Source organism: Giraffa tippelskirchi, chromosome 12 (genome assembly GCF_054371585.1).
Source record: "Giraffa tippelskirchi isolate mGirTip1 chromosome 12, T2T-mGirTip1v1.2.pri, whole genome shotgun sequence".
Classification (NCBI taxonomy): Eukaryota; Metazoa; Chordata; class Mammalia; order Artiodactyla; family Giraffidae; genus Giraffa; species Giraffa tippelskirchi.
This window is the reverse complement of record NC_137286.1, coordinates 30,904,504-30,924,160: the sequence shown is the minus strand read 5'-3', so window position 1 is coordinate 30,924,160 and position 19,657 is coordinate 30,904,504. Positions and strand designations below refer to the sequence as shown.

Here is a 19,657-nt window from a genome sequence, read left to right as displayed (position 1 = left end):
GTATAAATGCTTAGAGAAATTTTAATACCATTTTCTAAATGTAAAACAGTGCCATATTTTTCACAATCACTTTTTAAACTCATCTGGAGTTGATAGATTATCAATTAAGACTGATTCTTACATGAAATACACTTATCAATGATGGAGAATCCTGCTGAATCTCAATAATCAACTGAAATTCCAAACAAAATAATTACACAACAGAGAATCAACTAACAATGAGTAAGGAGCTTCAATTTTTTCATTGACATAACACATACCAATGTCTACACATACCAAAACTTCAGTGTTTGAACACCACCCAAAATTAAAATTCTCACATTAAAAATGCATACGTTGTACAAATCACTAATTTTCATCAAATTAAAAATAAATGTTCATATATCAAGACAGCTAGAAACTAGGCCTACATATTCATACAATTTAAGGAAGGTGAAAATTTTTATCAGCTATATGATTCTAAATAGCTATTAATCAAAGGCAAACTAGTAAAAAAACCACATGAGTCACTAAATTTAAATGCACCTGTGTAGACAACAGGTTACATAAATGTGAATGAATGTGAAAAACCAATTTCTATCTCCAGAGCTTTCCTGAATACAGCAAAACATTCCTCACTGACATTTTTCATTCACTGGGTCCCACACCTTTTTCTTCTACCCTCAGCACATAGTTGCTTAATAAAAGATAGCTTCTGTTATTTCCTAAATTTCTTTTCTGTATCACTAGTTGCCTCACCCTTCCCTTACTCCTTTTAGTCTTCTCTTTAATTCTACTTATAAAGTTGAGGCAGACTCTCTAGTCTACTCTCCTGCTTTCAGATAACTAAGGCAATCCTTCCTCCACCATGCAAATATCACTATTCACATTTATAGAAATATTATATTTTAATTATAGTACCCCGTCATTCATTTTATAAACATAATAGATGTATTTTTTCTTTAAAATATTTCTTGCTAATGAATGTCCCCAAAATGAATATTCTTCAATCACACTTTTTCTCTTTTACATTTGTAATACATTTTTTCTTATCTGTACAATTAATGATAGTATCTCCCTATTCCCACTCCTTCCCCACAGCAATATCTACTTTTTATCCCAGTAATATCAAATAACTTTTGGATCCCTGAATACACCAGGGGTATTTTTCATAATTTTGTCACTATGTATACAGTCTCAGCTTCAAGTGACCTTCCACTCCTGTCTACCAGGCAAATTAAAATTCAACCTTCACAACTCTGTCAGCTCCTGTTTGAAGTCTTTTCTGAAGTAGACCCTCTTCTCTCAAGATCTCGCCACGGACAGAGGCAGTTTCCACTTCCAGACATAATTCTATCATTATACAATTATCAATTTTCATTATAATCAGATATTTATCTTGACTGTTTCTTATCGCTCCCCTGCTTGAGAGTAAGATCTTCGGAGAATTGTGTATTTAGTCCCAACCCCAGAGGGAACACATAAATGTCCACCAGAAAGTTAAAATCTGGCCATAGCGGCAGAAAATGCAGGGGAAGCAGTCAAATAAAGAAACACTTAAGAGTTATTTTAATCCATTACTCTGCATGAATTTTTAAAAAATAAACTGAATTTATAAATATGTGGGAAGATACCCTGGAGGAAGGCATGGCAACCCACTCCAGTATTCTTGCCTGGAGAATCCCATGCACAAGGAGCCTGGTAGGCTATAGTCCATAGAGTTGCAAAGAGTCAGACACAACTGAAACAACTTAGCACACACACGCAATGGGCTAAGCATGAAACGAAATAAATTTATCTATTAAATCTTAGAAGTTTCACTGGTTTACTGTAGTAAAAATGAAACAATCTATTAATATGAGATGAACACTAATACTCATACCTCTCTAAATTCTGTTTAAGAAAGCATTTAAAAGACTTTGAAGAAAACCATATTTAATAACTTTCCTAAAATTTTAATTTCAAGTAAAATATACAAGTTAGTCAAACTCAAAACATATAAATTCTAATCTACTACAACAGTTGGTATACTTTTCTCATGAGTAAACAGAATTTAAGTCCAGCTTCTAAAAGTCGTTAATATATTTATACCTTTACTTCACTACGGGGGGGGAAAGAGATATTAAAATATATTAAAAACAATAATTTATTAATCCCATTTTTAATAATGTAATCTTAATTTAGTGGTTAGTAATCTTTGATTTTCAAAGTATCTTAAGAAAAGTGATCAGTAGATTATTCCTTACTACATAGGTAGCCATGTGGCAAAGTACAATGTAATATAACTCTGACATCTTGTACACAGGTACTTTTTATTATTTTACTAATAAATAAATGTTACTTAAGCTCGTGTTTCTTAAGACAGTGTTTTAAAATTAATCTTCATCTGGGAGATGGCTTTGAAGTACTGTAATATTGGCTTTCAGTTTTCTTTACAGAGGACAACATGCTAAATAGAAAATGAAATTCTACTCTTTTTCTTAAGATCTAGTCCATATTTATCTTAACATGTTTATGGCTATTTCTTGACTGATTGATTTTTGAACTCATTACTTATCCAAAATCAGATTTTTCTCACACACAAACTCATTACTTATCCAAAATCAGATTTTTCTCACACACACACACACCCCTAAGAAACTAGAAATACAATGAACAACTAAAGATGAATTGCCTTCTACATCCATTGTATTGATACTATCCCATTAAAGTAAACTAGAAATATAATGAAAAACTGAAGGTTGCTTGTACATCTAAAACACTCACAGATGAAGCCTCAGACTGATCATTCATTCAATCACACATTCACTCATTTATATTTCAAATGCCACAGATGTTTAAAGCACTGAGTTACATGCTGAACATATAGCAAGCATGAAGGATGACAAATTTCTTCATATCAATGAAGCTTAATGCTAGAAGTCAACTAAAGTAAGTCAAGACTATGACAAAATTTTTTGTTTTAATTTAAATCCATGAAGGAAAACTTCCTTCAAAATCACAGTCAGTAACTTCTGTAATTATGTTAGAAAGTAGTCCTTAAGCCTATAATGAAATGCAAAGAGCATGAGAATTCTAATTAACCAAGAAGTGGACCAATTTAATGAAATGGGTAGACAAAAAGGAAAATAATTATGTTTTAAAATTAATAACTACTGTATTACATATCTTATTTTTACTTAGATTGCCTTAAAATTAGCCTCATGTTTATTTCTTAATCATAATACTCTGTCCTTTTAAAACCAATTGCTGTGAATACCTAGCCAAATATGCAATACTGAAGGAAATTTTGTAAGTCAAAAATATGGAAAATATATATATCCCTGAAAGCAGAATTTGACTTAGAAAGTCTACAGTTTTTTAGCAAAGCCAATACTCAGTTTAACCAAAAGTGAAGAAATTAAAAAGTTGACCTAAGGAACAAAGGAAGGGGGAAAATAAGAAGAAAAGAAGGAAAAGAAAGGACTTTGCCAATGAAGGAAAGTAACAAAGCTGTAGAAATCAAATCACCCTGAATACTGTCATTTTCAAGCAATACAATTTTGAAAATACAGAAAACGACCAGTTTATATTCCAGGCAATATAATCTATCAGATCTTTTGTTTTTTAGTATATGGTAAAGAGGATCTGTCTTTGGCCTTAGAGTATACCAAATCAAAAACAACAACAATTACTGTAAAATAACTACTGTGCTTTCAACTTAGTATAAAAAAGTGGGGTTGGGGAGTGTATTTATTTTAAAAATAGGTGAGAGAAATGGTGACATATCCTCAGAGAGTCGTATTCAAAGAGAGGAGGGAAAAATAGGGGGAAATAAACTACCCACTAAAACTGTACCACAAATTCAAAAAACGTATTTAGAAGTTGAGGACACTTATTGGCCTATGTCACTCTTTGGATCTTGGTTTTCTCAACTGTTAAATGAAGATTCCGGAAAAGATCACCCTTAAGTGCCATTTCTTTCATCTAGTTCCACAATTCCGTAATTTTTCCAATCCCTTTAAATGAAAAAATAAAAAGCCTCTTCGATACTCCTAAGTGTCCTCACTAAGTCACTGCCAGAAGACGCCATATAATATATATAAAAAGAAGTGTAAAAACCTAAGGAGACAGTAACAATTAAGAACAACATTTTAGAGTGATGTAAAGCATACCCATATTCCTTTACAAAGAAAAGGTGCTTTGTAATAATTTTAATTCATAGTGACCAAAGGACACCTGGACTCATAGGAAGTATCTATAAATACATATAATAATTAATAAAAGAAAAACTTCCAGACAGATTTCATAGTAAAGAATGAAACTAGACTTTTTTAAAACGTACTTTTCTGGCTTAAAAAATTAACTAGTCTTAGAAAAATAAAAACACAGGATTTATACAAAGAATAATTAAAACTATGTATGTAAGTGAACAGCCTCCAAGTATAGGCTCAATTGCACCCAACACTAACTCCTTCAAAAACAAGTATTTCAAAAATGAAGATAACCAAAATTGAAAAGCTGCAGTTATTCAAAAACATTTAGCAACATAAAACAAAAATATACACCGAATTCTCTACCATTCTGTGTTAATAAAGTGCACTACCACATTCCTTCTATTTGATCCTTCTAATTACTAAATCTTAAAGTCACTGCCCTATCTAAGTACTAGGACAGCAAATTATTAACAATTCAAATGAAGGCAACTTTCTTCAAGAATGATTTCCAAAAATTCAATCAACAGAGTATTATTTATTATATCTTGGAAGAAATGTAGGATTTGAAGTCTTATTTAATTAATAAGTTCATTATGTGAAAATTTATCCTACAAACGAATTATGGGGCCTTCAATGTGTAACTGTTTTCAAAAATTGTTAAAAAAGAAAAGTTACTCTTCAAAGTTTCAAAAAGTATGATAAGCATCACAAGAAAAGTAAGAAACACTACAGTCTGAAACTTAAAACATTACTGAGTTCAGAATAAAATTCATTGGATATTGCAACTATACTGAACATCAGTAAGACATAAAACAGGTCTTGAAATAAGAAAAAGATTAATTTTAAACGTATCAATTATTAAATGAGTATAAGAATGATTAAAAATGTTTTGTTTTCCACACCAAATAATCTTACCTGAATCATTTTGCTGTTAAAAAACTCAAGATACTGATTTCATTTTTCATCTGGTCCTGTCAACGATGCTATGACAGGCCCTGCAGGAAGCAGCAAAAGATCAATGATGGAGTGCAGATGTTATGTGTTTTCATGATCAAGTATGTCATGGAAAAGGATATCCATATCGTGGTTTGAAACTTAGCAAATGTTGAAAATATCTCAAAAAGTTTGTGTACATAATATTTTTTTTTCTACTTTGTAGTCTTAAAATGTTTATTATTAAATATCTTCTTTATCAAAACGTCTTACATGTGAAATTTTAAAGAAAATATTGATGAGAATTAATAAAACAACATTCCACAATATCAAAAATAAAAAATCTTGATTAAAAAGTAAAATATGTTTAAAAGTGGAAGAATGATACTCTCCGCTTCTAGAGATGATTATTTTAATCATATTTCCCACAATTACTATAATCACTAATAAATTACCAATTATTCATAACCAAATTAAGATAAAATTTAAAAGTTCTTTTTTCTTACAGACAGTAACTTCAGAATCAAGTAGTTACTGGCCACTCTCATAAAAATTCCTTCAAGATAAGTACAGGGGTTCCAAAAATCTGCAAACTCCAAAACTTAATTACTTGAGTAATTGACAAGAGTCAATGGATACCAAAAAATTTAACTTAGTGAAACTAACAAAAAGTCAAAATAATGAAACTGCTTCACAAAGAATCCAAACGACATTTCAAAATTCTGAATTATTTTAAAATGGTATAGCACTTTGCCAAATTTAAGAACTGTTTTCTATCCAAAGGCCAACTGATAAACAGGACTGTGATGAAACATCTAACTAATGCGAATACTATTAGAACATACAGGAAACTTCTTTATGTATCATAGAAGCATACTGTCAATCTTTCAAATAGATCAAGAAATTGAAAACAAAAGAAATGAATGACAGACTTTTTAAAAGTTTTTATTATAATCAACTTTTAATTTACTTATAATAAATCGTCAAAAACCATTTCAACAGCACTCCTATGTTAAGCTAAAGCATCCTAAAAACATTTTTAACATACTATTTCCTGTCTTGTTTATTAGAACACATCAAAACACTCAGCAAAGTCTGTTTGTCAAAGTCCCTAACATGCTAAAAAGATACAACTTAATTTTACATAGGTTCTTTCTCTTATAAAAATAAACAAATGTTAATCTAGGATAATAATTTTAAAAGAACTCCAATGTACTTCCACTTATTTCCATTCACTTATGATTTGAAAATATACCTGTGGAACAAGGAACTTTAAATAAATTTTAACTTAAGGTTATTTGATTTTTATTTCTACATCTAAAGTCCCCCTCTCCTTTTTACATAGATTCCATCAGATTCATGGAAATCATTTTAGCTTCAAATGTATCCATATAAAAAGTGGAAAAGTTGATATCGTATCTTTAAAGAACAGGATCAAGAAATTTCACCAATCCAAGCATCAAAAGTACTGAAAAGCACTGCTTCATTTCTTGCATGTTACGGTTTATACCATGACACTTCAGTCTCTGAGGGTCAGGTTAATTAAGCTCTATAGCAGCTGCAGTCCAATGTGAGACACACACTGCTGCAGTTCCCACCAGTCCAGTCCAATTACCTGTAGTATTCCAGCACTGGACAAGTGACAACCAATCTCTTCTCTCTAGTCACTTGCTCCCACTGGTCTACTGATAAACGTTAGAACAAACTAACCTCTTTTTGGAAAAGACTGCAAAGCTGAATGCACCTGCTGCAGGCTGCAATGATGAGTCCCAGAGAGATGTTTGTCAGTCAGATCTCTGCAGATGTTGTTTAACTTTATGCTAGAGCTGCATCCAAAGATGGAAATGAGATGGCAATCAAGCACAAGTCTCCCACCCTCATCCCCCCCAATTTTATTCTGAAAAGCTGCACTTGCTGATTAAAGTTATCCGTTAAAATACAGCTCCACTAAACTGGAAATAACTGAGACTAAACTCTGTGGCAAAAACATATATATATGTATCAATAAATGGTGCTGGGAAAACTGGACAGCTACATGTAAAAGAATGAAATTAGAACACTTCTTAACACCATACACACAGATAAACTCAAAATGAATTAAAGACCTAGATGTAAGACCAGAAACTATAAAACTCTTGGAGGCAGAACACTCGATGACATAAATCAAAGCAAGATCCTCTATGACCCACCTCCTAGAGTAACGTAAAGAAAAACAAAAGTAAACAAGTGGGACCTGACTAAACTTAAATAAATAGTAAACATATATATAGTACTGAATTTTAGTTAACAAGTGGCATAACTGTGTTCAGCAAATGTTACTTATAATATTTAAGAGGAAAATTAATTCTTCTAAGTCAGAGTAAAACAAAACAAAAGAACAGAACTATAAAGAGACATGTTTCTAACTGGTGGTTTATAGCTCGGTTTTTAGTGATACCACACACTCCTTAGAATTCCCAAGACACAGATCATTTTTCCTCATTGTATATTACATGAAACATCTTCAATACACAAATATTGAACTATTTCACCAATTGTGTTCATTATTTTTAGACTATTCCTGAAATCCTTTGGGGATGATATTTGCAAGGCAATTTTGCTAGACGTACTGTATCATCTTACAATGTCAAAAATTTTAAATGAACTATTTTTCCAAAATCTAGAAGGCTTCAAATAGCAAAATTCAAAGTGACATTGTGCTATAATAATTCATGAAAACACTGACTCTATAAATTAATGATATTCCATAACCTGCTAAATCGATAATAGAAGATATAACATCACGATGAAATTTTAAAAAGAATCAAATTAAATGAACAGCTAACATTTTTAATGCTGATTCAATCTTTCTAAAAAATTTCATACCACAAAACATTTGCTTCCATGAGTTAGGTATAAAAATTATATCTTTCAGAAGCTACAATGTTAATACAGATGTGCTATGCCACTAACATTCTTTTATACGTTGAGTTTTTCTATTACTCAAAATAGTAAATAACATCTTAAAAATACAACAAATTTTCAGACAGATATTAACGTATAAGTGAAAGCTTATGGTTCCTCCCACAACTGAGGATATAGAAATAAAATATTAAAAACCCACAACAATAAGTAGTATGACAAATACAAATATCACAACTTTAAAGAAAAACACGTTATGTGTTAGCAACTCTGACAATACTAAAACCAAAGCAGCACAATGTAATTGACAGCTATCGTATTAAATTCAACAATACTGCAAATTATACTTTATTTTCTACTTGTTATATTTACCTACTAATTTTGCCTTAAAATATATGCCAATAAATTTCTAAGATGCTTTGCATCTTAGATCAAAGAAAAGAGTATAGACTGCAACTTTCAGAGGCTATAACAAAAGTATTCATTCACCTTGTACTACTAATACGATAATACTCTTCCTTCAACAATGTAAACAAAATAAGTGATCTATTTTAAACTTTACAAACTCTTCTTATTTCTAAAAGAATGATCATTCTTATACAATCCCAGTCCTAAAGGTTAAATTGGCCAGTGAGTGTTCCCCCTGTCAAAATTAAGGCAGTGTGGGGTTATTTCCTTCACTAAAAGAAAATTTCACTTACATTCTGCTTTTTCTTGATTTTTAAAGATATCACATATACATGGTTTGTGATTTTTTAAAAAAGCACCACCCAAGTTGGACAGAGATAAAATTACGATGCAATAAAACCTAGGGATAATGAGTTCAAGTTTTAAGGACCAAAAAAAGTAAGTAATTTATATTAAAGATGATCCAGTTTTATAACCACATATATGAAAACAGTTTAAAACACACACACACAAACACATACACACAAATATATGCTAAGATTATAAGAGAATTTGTTTGATATAATGAATATCTCGGGTCATATAATAGAATAAGTAAACTATGAAGTATTCTAAAATCTTGAAAATGTTTATTTTAGATACCCCTTATTATTCCCAATGAATAATGTACTCAATAAACTTTTCCAATTATCTGCCTGAATCATTCATTAAATAATTTTAACTGATAAAATCAATCTACGTATTAACAAAATCTAAACAATCATATCTTCAGGTGTCAAATAAAGGAATAAAATAATACCATCCTATGGCCATCCTGAAAATGCATACAGTAATTTATTTCCCAAAATGAGAAAGCTGTTTTTTATTAAAAGGTAATAAAAAAACCTTTGGGTAACCTAATTATAAAAAGGATATATAAATAAGTCAAATTAGGTTGCTTTAAACAAGTAAGAATAAAAGATATATTCACAAATCACAGGTTATAAGTATTTTGTAAGATTTCGATTTTTAGGAATAGATAAATGAACTACACAGCACTGCAAAAAGTCAAATGAATCTACTCATAGATCTTTTTTCCGATTACAGTAACTGATAAATGTACTTTACAATTCTCATCATACAATTCCCCAAAATATTTAATATATGGGCATGCTAAAATACACAATGAAATATATGGTTCTATAAATTCCAAATTCATACCAATTAAAGTACAAAAATGTTTTCTTCATCTCAGCCATAAATATCAAAAAATTACTCAAAAAACAAGGATGCTTAAGATATTTTAAAGATATAACCTGAGGGGGAAAGAAAGTAAAACAAATATGATAAATATGAGATTATACTGGCTATAGTAAAAACAACGCATGTATCATTTGAGTTGAAATTTATTAAAACATCACCAAAGTGTGCCTGTACCCTGCAATATATACCCTGAAGAAAGTTTTTCTCAAATACACCGGTATTCTGACTAAACCTTCCAAACACAATTACGTTGTTTTAAAACTTAGGTAATTTGAGAAAATCCATTAAGTTACACAACTGAAGTACACTTTTCCCCAAATACTCTGTCTTACAAATAAGAAACAGAAAATGCTCCATGAAATAAACATCAGGCACATTCATTCTAATGGAATGTTAAGAGTCATACGTACATATATGAAACACACAAAAAAGGGCATCTCATAAATCATAGTTTTATAATTCAGTTCATTTGAGAAGAGTAAGCTAAGTATCCACGAAGTGTATCTGAGTAACAGAAGTTGAAAGTAGCTCAGAGGCTGCTATGTTGAAGAATACTAGGACTTTCTATAATTCCACAGGCTTATGGTCAAGTATGAACAGAAAGACTACTAAAATTAAAGTCTATCAGAAGAGAGATGTATCTATCTGTGCAGGTAATAACCTAGTTAAAACCGTATTTAAATACAAAGTGCTCAGAATTATGAAAGCTTCTTATAAATTACAGGGCTTTATTTTATCCTTAAAACTGTTTCCATAGTTTGTGATTGGTTTCCACCTGTTACAGGCAGAATATAAGCCTTCTTTTATCCAGACATTTCAACTCACATTTGATCAGGTTACGTCACTACACACACAAAATTCTCTTCAACACATTTCAGTTTTCCATTTTTTCCAATGGATATTCTTGCTCTATATAAATAACATGCCTCAGAACTATAAATGATATAAGCAATTTCAATGTAATAAGAAAAAAATGCACAACTATGTGGACTAAAAACAAAAGATCTAATTTCAGTTGCACCCTTTCCAACCCACTAAAAATAAACTATATTCAAATGAAAAGGCATTTAATTTACTATTTGGAATATCCTTGATAAACACCAATTTTCTGTAACATCCCTGCACATCTGATATCACCTCATGTATAATGCAAAAAAAGCTATTTCATTTTCATCTATTGACAGTGAATTTAATTTACCATTGCAGCTCTTTTCCTAGAACTATAACGTTATTAATTCCACAATCAAGCTCTTTTGAATGCTTTTATTTGTACCAAGGATTTTCACAATTCCACATTGATTTTTTCCATCATAACATACCTTTTAAACATAAGAATGTGAATGTTAGCAAACTTTCCTAATGCATAAGGAAAGTTTCAGAGACAAGGAAAGCCATCTACAAAACTACACTCACAGAAAATAAACTTTTGAAGGATATCATATCTAAGAGATTACACCTTAGTTTAGCAAGTGTAATGTTTACCAAATATAATACATTTAATTTATATAACTAAGTGATAGTTCCAACCAATCTAAAACCTTCTTATACAGTATAATGGTCCATTTTCTACAACCAAGCGATTGGCCTCCAAATGTTTTGCTTACATTCATGCCAGATGTCTTTGCTGTACTAAAGAACTCTTACTGAATTAGATCATTGAAAGCAAATCAGCTTTTATTTCCCACCAAGAAAAAAAAAAATAAGCAGCACTGGCCCCCTCAGCACTGAATAAATATTTTTATGGTCATAAAGATGAAATAATCAAAAAACATTGTAGAAACTGCATGAAGGTAAACACAAATAATGTTTTATCTAGGAGATATACTATTCAATTATGGAAATTTTCCAATTAAACTTAAAATCCATATATTAAGTAGAAAATGATCTTTAAAAAGATAAATACTCAGAACTATGTAACAGTTGAAATTTTCAAAAACACACTGAAAAGTACAAAAAAAAATTATACCACCTAGGAAACTTGCCATATTCCACTGGGTTACAGTACCTACAGTACCACACAAACTGTTAACATATTTTGATCAAACACAGCTTTTAAATAACACAAATTTTGAAGCTTGGTTCTACTTCTCACATAATAATATATTTCCTTATGACAATTAAATTAAAAACACAATATTTTAAAAATCTGAAGAGGAAGCACTTGTCCTCTTTACTCCAGGGCCAACAAACAAAGCAATGAAGCAGAAAGAGGTACATAATGGATTTAGAAAGTAAATGGTCCATTCTTTTAAGAAGCCTTTCTATCCCCTCTTCTGAATTCACTCTAGACTAATTATCATTACAATTGTGTCTGAAAACTCCAGAAGAACCCTATTTCCTTATGCCAGCTGTCCAGGTTTCTATCTTTAAATTTTAGTTGTTTTTTTTTTTTCCTAATCAGAAAGAAGTAGTTAGAAATACCCAGAAGATTCATCTCGAAATTGGTCTACATCAGAGACAGAATATCGATTATAGAAACCAAAGGTAATCAAGAGTGAAAACACTTTTAAAATTATTCCACAAATACTCTAATACATCAAATACCTAAATAAAGACTACACTATTAAGAATTCTTTCAATACAGCACACAACACAGGTAGATGTTTTTTTTTTTTTCTTTCCTTGGGGATTTATCAAACAATCTCTTCATCATTGCACCTACCTGGGTAAAAATCTTTGGACTTAGACAGCTTGATGGTGGCTCCAGTTTCTTTTTGCAACTGAACAATTGTCTGTCCTCCCTTCCCAATTATAGATCCAGCAGCATAACTAGGTATGAGAACCTTTAGAAAATACTGGCCGTCTTCTGAAAAATGCAAAGAAATACACTCCGTTAAAACAATAATTTTGAACTTTGGACCCTCCCTCCACCCTCAAGAGAGAAAAACAACGATTAAACCACTGGGCATATAGCTGCAGGAAATATGGGGTTAAATTGTTTTTTATAAAGAACAAAAATAAGCCAATTACACTGAAAAATAAATAAGTACGAAATGTTTCCCGTTTTGTAGAATTTATACTTTTTCTAACTTGGAATTAAAATCTAAACATGTTCTATTATTTTGCAACACTGTAGAAACTGATGACTAAATTCCAGTTGTTATTCCAAACATGGAAGTCTTCCAATTCTATCTGTGGTTACTATGGTAAAACAAAACGAACTGACCCTTCAACAAAACTTCAGAGATTTATACCATGACAAACCTTCACTTAACATATTGCAAAATAAATAAATAAAAGGACCGTAAACAGTGATGAGCTATATTTATTTGACACGAGCAAACACACAAGCACTACAATTAGCCATTGCCTGTATCCTACTTAAAGTATGCAAAACAACCATTCTCCTACCAAATAATCCACCCAAACTGTAGGGTGTATTCCAAGCCTTCAATAACTGCCAGGAAATAACTCAAAGTGATGTGGACTGGCAAATCTAACTAATCCTGGAGTATTTCTTTAGCACTCTTAGTCTACTATGATCTCGTTTAAGCTCATTAATTAAAGGACCTTAAGAAGAATTTTGCCAATACTAAAAAGCTTAGGAGTCATTTACATCAAATACACTTAAAAGTGATCAGATCATGTTCCTTCTCCAAAAGAATCACAATTATTAAAACGGAGGGGGTGGATGAAGCAAAACAGACTGAAATGAAATGTTTTAGAAAATAAAGCCAACTCCCTAAACTTTCATTTCCGTCAAACTGATGGTGTCTTAAATAGGAAACACCCCGGTAAATCCAGCTTCCTTATGTGAATATGAACGTTCCAAATTTTTCGGGTGTGCCATTCGCAAGACCATCCGGCTCTAAAGTACATGCTGTAGATAAATTCACCTCTGCCTCGATGCATTGGGTGCATTGTTAAGATGACTCCAGTTCAAATGAAGAAGCGGTACCGGTCCCGTTATAACTCATCTTCCCGGGAAGCGCAGGATGTTAACTAACAAGTCACAGTACCAGACACCCCCACCCTCGTATGCACACCCCTGAAGACAAATCAAAGAGATTTTTGCACCGACAGTATAAGTGCGGTAAGAGCATGCACTCTTCAAGATTTTGCATACTACTTGTGGCCCAAAGCAAGGGGATGAAGAGAGCAAAAGTCTCCGGTGCCCCAGTCATTCGCTCTCCGCTACCCAAGTGCCATTTATTTATTTATTTTATCAGACTGTTAAATGCAGCGCGCATCTTCGGGCGGCCATCACCTCGCTCGGGGTCATTCTCTTCCTCCTTAACGGACCCCCTGGCCCAGGTCTAGGATATTTAAACGGTCAGCCTTTCGCCCGATTAAAGGGAAAGATAGGTCTATTCCGAAAAAACCGGTCGCCATTTTGATGAATGATAAAACACAGAAATGGAAATGTATCGGGACCGGCGAGGTGCGGGGCAGGTGCAGGGGAGGGGGCGCGAGGCAGGGCGCGGGAGCCGCCGGGTTCGGGCTGGAGGTGTCCGGGCCGCGGGAGGGAGGGAGGGCGGCGGGAGGGAGGGAGGCAGGGGCGGGCGGCGGGGGATGGGGCCAGCGGGGAGGTGGAAGCGATACCCACCGCCCGTATTGGTCCTCTTGGTGCTGCCGGCTTCAGGGGGGGCTTCCAGCGGCCTTTTCCGCGAGTCCGGCGGGTCCAGGTCTATGGGAACCCCAGTGTGGGTCCCGTTCTGCTGGATGGGAGCTGCCGCCATCATGTTTGCAGTTCCTGCCGCTTCTACGGGGAGAAGGTTCTCCCTTTTGTTTTGGCTTTTTCTTTTTTTTTTTTTTGCTTTTTTTTTTTTTTTTTTGCTTTTGGGGTTTCTTAAGCTTGTTTTGTTTTTGTTTTTGTTTTTTTTAATCGGATCAATAGAAATCTCTTTAAGAAAAAAAAAGCAATGTTGCTGGTTTGTTCTCACTGGGGAGGGGGCAGGGCCGAAGAGCAGCTGCAGTGCAGTGTCAGAAAGGAGACAGGGGAATGGAGGGGGTGTGAGAGACGGAGGGAGAAAGAAGGAGAAGAAAGGAGAGAGGGGGAGAGAGTGGAGAAAGGAGAGGGGCGAGTGAATGAGCGGGAGGAGGGGAGCGGGGAGGACGGGCAGAGGGAGTGGGAGAGCGCGAGGGCTGGCGGGGCGCGGGGAGAAGCCGAGGAGGAGGGGAGAGCGAGGGAAAGAGTGAATGAGCAGGAGGAGGGGAAGGAGGTGGATGCGGAGAGAGGAGCGAGCGGCGGAGGAGGGCAGGAGCCGGGAAGGAGCGCGGCGGTCCCGGCGCCGCGCTAGCGCTGCGCTCGCTCCCGCTGCTGCTGCTGCCGCCGCCGCCGCTGCCGGAGCGGTTCTGCCGTTGCCTGGGCTGCTCGGCGCTGCTGCTGCTTCTGCCGCCCGGTCTCGCTCATTATTTCTCCCGCTTGTGGGGGGGGGGGCTGGCGGGGAGGGAGGGGGATGGCTGAGAGGGGAGGGTAGTGAGGGGTTGAGTTCGCAGACTCCCACACACTTCGCGCTCCGGTCCCTGCCTCTCAGCAGCAACGCCGCCGCCGCCGCCTCCCTACGCCGAAGCCTCAGCCTGCGGGGGCGGGGTGGGGGGGGCGCGCCTGAGGGGGGAAGAGTGTGCGTGTCTGCGCGGGAGGGAGAGCGCGCGCCGGCTGAGAGCGTGCGCGGGGGCGCGCGCCGGCGGCGGGGGCGGGGCCGGGGGCCGGGGCGCTCCTGTGGGAAGGGAGGGGTGAAAGGTCGCGGGTCCTCGGCAACACGGCTCAAGCAAACGTAAGCCGCTTGTCGCAGAAACCGAGGGGGTCCAAGAAACGCGCTAGGCTGGAAGGCGGGAAGCAGACATTACTGACAGCCGTGCCAGCCAGTAGTATGGAAACGTGAGAAAGGCTCTTCAGGCCCCTTCCCAATCAGGAAACTTGGGTATGAGAGGGAGTGAAGGGGTGAGGTGGGATCTCGGTCCAGCCGGGACTGGAGTGGCGACAATTTTGACTAGACTGAGAAGGGCGTTCGAGTGACCGTTCATAACGGGTGGGACAGCGTTAACGCCGAGGGAGGAACCTTAGCCGTATGCTTCCAGGACTTCTAGCTAGGTACATCCGTTTTTAAGAGTTAGGTGAAAGACAGTAGTTAGCATCTCACTCAAGGGAGGTTCTACGGAGTGATTTCATCAAGAGTATTACTCGCACGGTGTGACTTCGTTAGGGAACTTGAAGTGTCTCACTCGCCGCCTTAAATCCTTTCGGAAACAAGCCAGGATATAAATAAATAAAGCTAGGTAGGAGTATCCCCTTCACGGGGCGCCGAGAGGTGGACTAAAGACAGGCAACAGCTGGGTGTGTATCCAAAACTAAATTCTGAACGAAAAAGGAATATACGAGTACAATTCAGCGCAATGTGTACAGCTTATGATTACACAGATCTCGGATATATAACGAACTTAAAGCTCAACCAGAACACTACAGATAAGAAAATATATATTTGGAGTAGACGCTGAATGTCGGAAAAGATTCCGTTTACAGATGAGTAAACTGACCCACTAAAGTATTTTGCTCAAGGTCATCCATCAAATTAGTAATTAAATCAGTGTACTAGGAAGCAGTGATAGTGGAAAAGCATGGGCTTTGGAGTTCAGAAATCTTGGTTTCAAGTTCTTGGCGGGCATATTCTAAAAGTGTATCCTCTGACAGCCCCTTAACATGTTGCTGTATGTATTAAGGGCTTTTTACCATGTGCCAAGCAACCAACTTCGCATGTGCTCTTTACATGCCGCGTATCATGTAGTTATTACTGTCTCCGCTTAATGAGGCAGTTTGGGTTTAGAGATATTAATAATTTTCCCTAAGTCACAGTGGTGTAAACACAGTAGTAATAATTCAAACTAAAGTCGTCTTGATTGCAGAGTCTGTCCACTTGAATACTGCAGTACACTGGAGCCTCGGGTTCCCTCCCGCAAAATAATGGGTCTTTACCTCCTGGAATTCTTGAGTCAAATGAGATAATATTCGTGGCGATGCATTATAAGATGTAAAAACGTATGAACATATTCACTAGATTTCTAAAACAAAGATGCTCCTTTCCTATAGGTGTCTAGAACAGCACTTCAACGTGAAAACGGCTTTAGTATCTAGCTAGCTCAGAAAGAACTTCACTCTGATTGACCAAGAATACTTGCATAGCTGAGGCAATAACCGAATAAAATAAAATTTGATTTCTGGTAGATAGAGAAGGGAATGGGAAAGAATACTAACCCTACTTTTAGCATCCTTTATTGGAAGGAGCATCCAGGAGGCATTGGGATTTCTAGTACTTTTGAGTAATAAAAGACGACACTCTGCTGAGTGAGGAAGAGAATAACGTTGAGTTTGAGAATAAAAGTTCATCTGGAATATGAAAAACACGTTTGCCTTAAGTCAGGGAAGAAGATGCACTGAAAGGGAAAGCAGGTAAGTTAGTACATATCGGTAAAGGTCTGTGAACCAAAGTCCAGAATTTCAATCTGATGGATGATGTTATAGGAAACCACACTATAGCCTTCATGACCAAAAATAAAGAGAATTTACACACAGAATTGGATGTTTTTTTTAACGAAGGGGAAGCTGTGATGAGAAAAAAAATGTGGTTTGGAATAAGTCTGTGGTGGTCAAGATAGAAAAAAGGCTGATGCTAGATATTACACAAAGTATTCTGTGAAAAATGTGCAAAGACATTTTTCATAAATTGAAAGACATAGTGTTCATAAATTAAAAAGTAGAAAAGGAATTTGCAACTAGATTATTTCAAAACAGTAAAAGATGAGGGACAAAGATAATTCAAAGATAGTTCAAAGCTATATTACATTAAAGCCTGGGCAAAGTATTCAGTAGAATGTAGTTTTAAATTGGGGAAAGACTTAAGTTTTAGAACTGGAAAACTTGGGGTTCACAAATTTCTAAAAAAAAAATTTCTAAAATAGTTTGAAAAATATTTGTCATGAATGTGTGTAAGTTAGATTCAAAATGAGCCTTCTAAGTTAAATCGCCTTATAGACATAAGCTTACTGAAATAGTCATGACTCTGTATTCTTATGGTATTTATTTGCCCCTTCTCTTATTCATCTTTAGGTTTAATATTTAAATACTATTGATCACTACATGGGGCCTAGAAGCAGAAGATATGGTTTTTAATGTGTGTGTGTGTGTGTGTGTGTGTGTGTGTGCACGTGTGCGCGTGTGCACGCTCAGTCTCTCAGTCATGTCCTACGGTCTGACTCTGTGACCCCATGAACCGTAACCTGGCAGGCTCCTCTGTCCATGGAATTTTCCAAGCAATAATACTGGAGTGGGTTGCCATTTCCTACTCCAGGGGATCTTTAGGATATCTAATAGTAGGCAAGCTATGTTATGCCAGGAATTAGACACTCTCCTAAGTCTCTGACCTGGTCAAACATCTAAGGATCAGTCAGCTCTGAGCTGATTTGATCAACAAAGGTTATCAGAGAGTACATTCTAATTAAGCCTCTATTCCCCAGTATAGTATATTTTGTTGTCTTTTTAAAAAATTATGCTTCCATTTCTCACTGCATATACCTCTTCCATTCTGATCAGATAGACAAACATTTTACCTGTTGTATTCTGCATTTTGTCCCAGCTAATAAAACTGAAGAAATAAAAAGGTAAAGCAACTCCCAGTTTATTATTAAGCTGCTGCACAGCATGCTATATTATTATACAGCAAGCTATACATCTTATGCTGCAAATAAACTGTTTGAACTTTCCAAAAATATAATAGAAGCACTTGACCTTTTAATGCTCTGAAAAGAAATAGTTTATTTTTTAATTAACCAGGCAATTGGCACTGCAAATTTAATAATGTTTTTCAAATCTTAAGACACAATAGAATTTGTGTGCTTTTCATTGTTAACTACTTGATGACTTATGAGCATAAGCAACTATGATAGAAAATGATATTAATCTGAAGAACAAAATCCCCAATCTTTATTGACTTTCATTGGGTGTCCTTTTCCTTCCTAAATTTCAGTCTGAGAAACAAAAGATAATATATTTTCAGTAATAATCTGGCTTTTTAGAGAAATCACAGATAATTGATATCCACAAGTATACCCAAGCCTATTTCTTTGTCTCCATGTTCCTGTCTTTCCTACAATCAGTTCTGTTACTAAAGAACATAAATACTGAGTATTTCTCTGCAGCCTAGACTTTGGGAAAATATTTCCTGAGTTTATGGTCTACTAAAAGCAGATCCTGAGTTAAGGATTCAAGTGCAAGTAGTTTATTTTGGAAGTGATTTCAGGAAACAGTAGGATCCTGGGGAAGTGAGACAGGGAATAGAAGGGAGGCAATGAAGGGTGTGAATTCCCCAGCAAATTATCACTGTGAGCAAACAGAATCTCAGTGGGATTTCCTGAAAAATCATTGAAATGGTAACCTCAGAATTATCCCGCTGAAAGCCTGAGAAAACAGGTATATATTCACCAACTCTCTTCAGTCACTGGTCAGGGTCTATTTACAGGGTGCATTTGTTTCAATGCATGCTGGCCAATCTTCCAACTACCAGAGCAGCATCTTTTTTTGAGGACTTTATATGGAGTCTGGAGGCTGTTCTGTCCTTACATAGGCTGAAAATGCTGTGGAATATCCCCCACCATTTTGGAAAATCAGGCCAGTGTGCTCTGAATGATAGACAAAGAGAAATGGGTAGGGCAGTAACAGTTTATTACTAGTATCAAAATGAAATTGGGAAAAAGGAAAACGAGAAGCCTGTTCTTGCAAAGTGTTGGAGGGAAAGATCAAATAAATGTGAAAGTATGAAAAAATTTGGAAAACTTAAAGTACTAAAAGAAGTTTTACAATTTTCACAATCCAAATATTGTAACCAAGCAGAGATTGTCAATAGCCCAACTGATTTTCCTTTTGTTTTTAAAAAATACATTTTAAATTTTTTAGAGAGATCCAGAGTACCTGTTCTGATTATTTTTTCACTCAATTCAGCATAAAGAAAATAGGAGCAAATATATGCCAAAAGAGTATATTACCTAATCCCACATCACAGGGATTT

At 35.5% G+C, this 19,657-nt stretch overlaps 1 protein-coding gene across 6 annotated transcripts in view; it reads right to left on the bottom strand.

Moving 5' to 3' along the window:
* NOVA1 (NOVA alternative splicing regulator 1) overlaps positions 1-15,256 on the bottom strand; it is a 160,910-nt gene extending 145,654 nt beyond the window's left edge. Inside the window, exons 1-3 of one of the 6 annotated variants that reach the window (XM_081551869.1) lie at positions 15,111-15,189; positions 14,206-14,361; positions 12,322-12,465 (exon numbers count right to left, since the gene is read on the bottom strand). In XM_081551869.1, coding sequence (XP_081407995.1) covers positions 12,322-12,465; positions 14,206-14,341 — 280 coding nt within the window. In that variant the 5' untranslated portion in view covers positions 14,342-14,361; positions 15,111-15,189. Of the gene's footprint in view, positions 1-12,321; positions 12,466-13,495; positions 13,607-14,205 lie in introns of those variants that run through there. The other 5 variants (XM_081551866.1, XM_081551867.1, XM_081551868.1 and 2 more) reach the window with 5 other exon arrangements.
* Between the last annotated feature and the right edge of the window lie 4,401 nt (positions 15,257-19,657).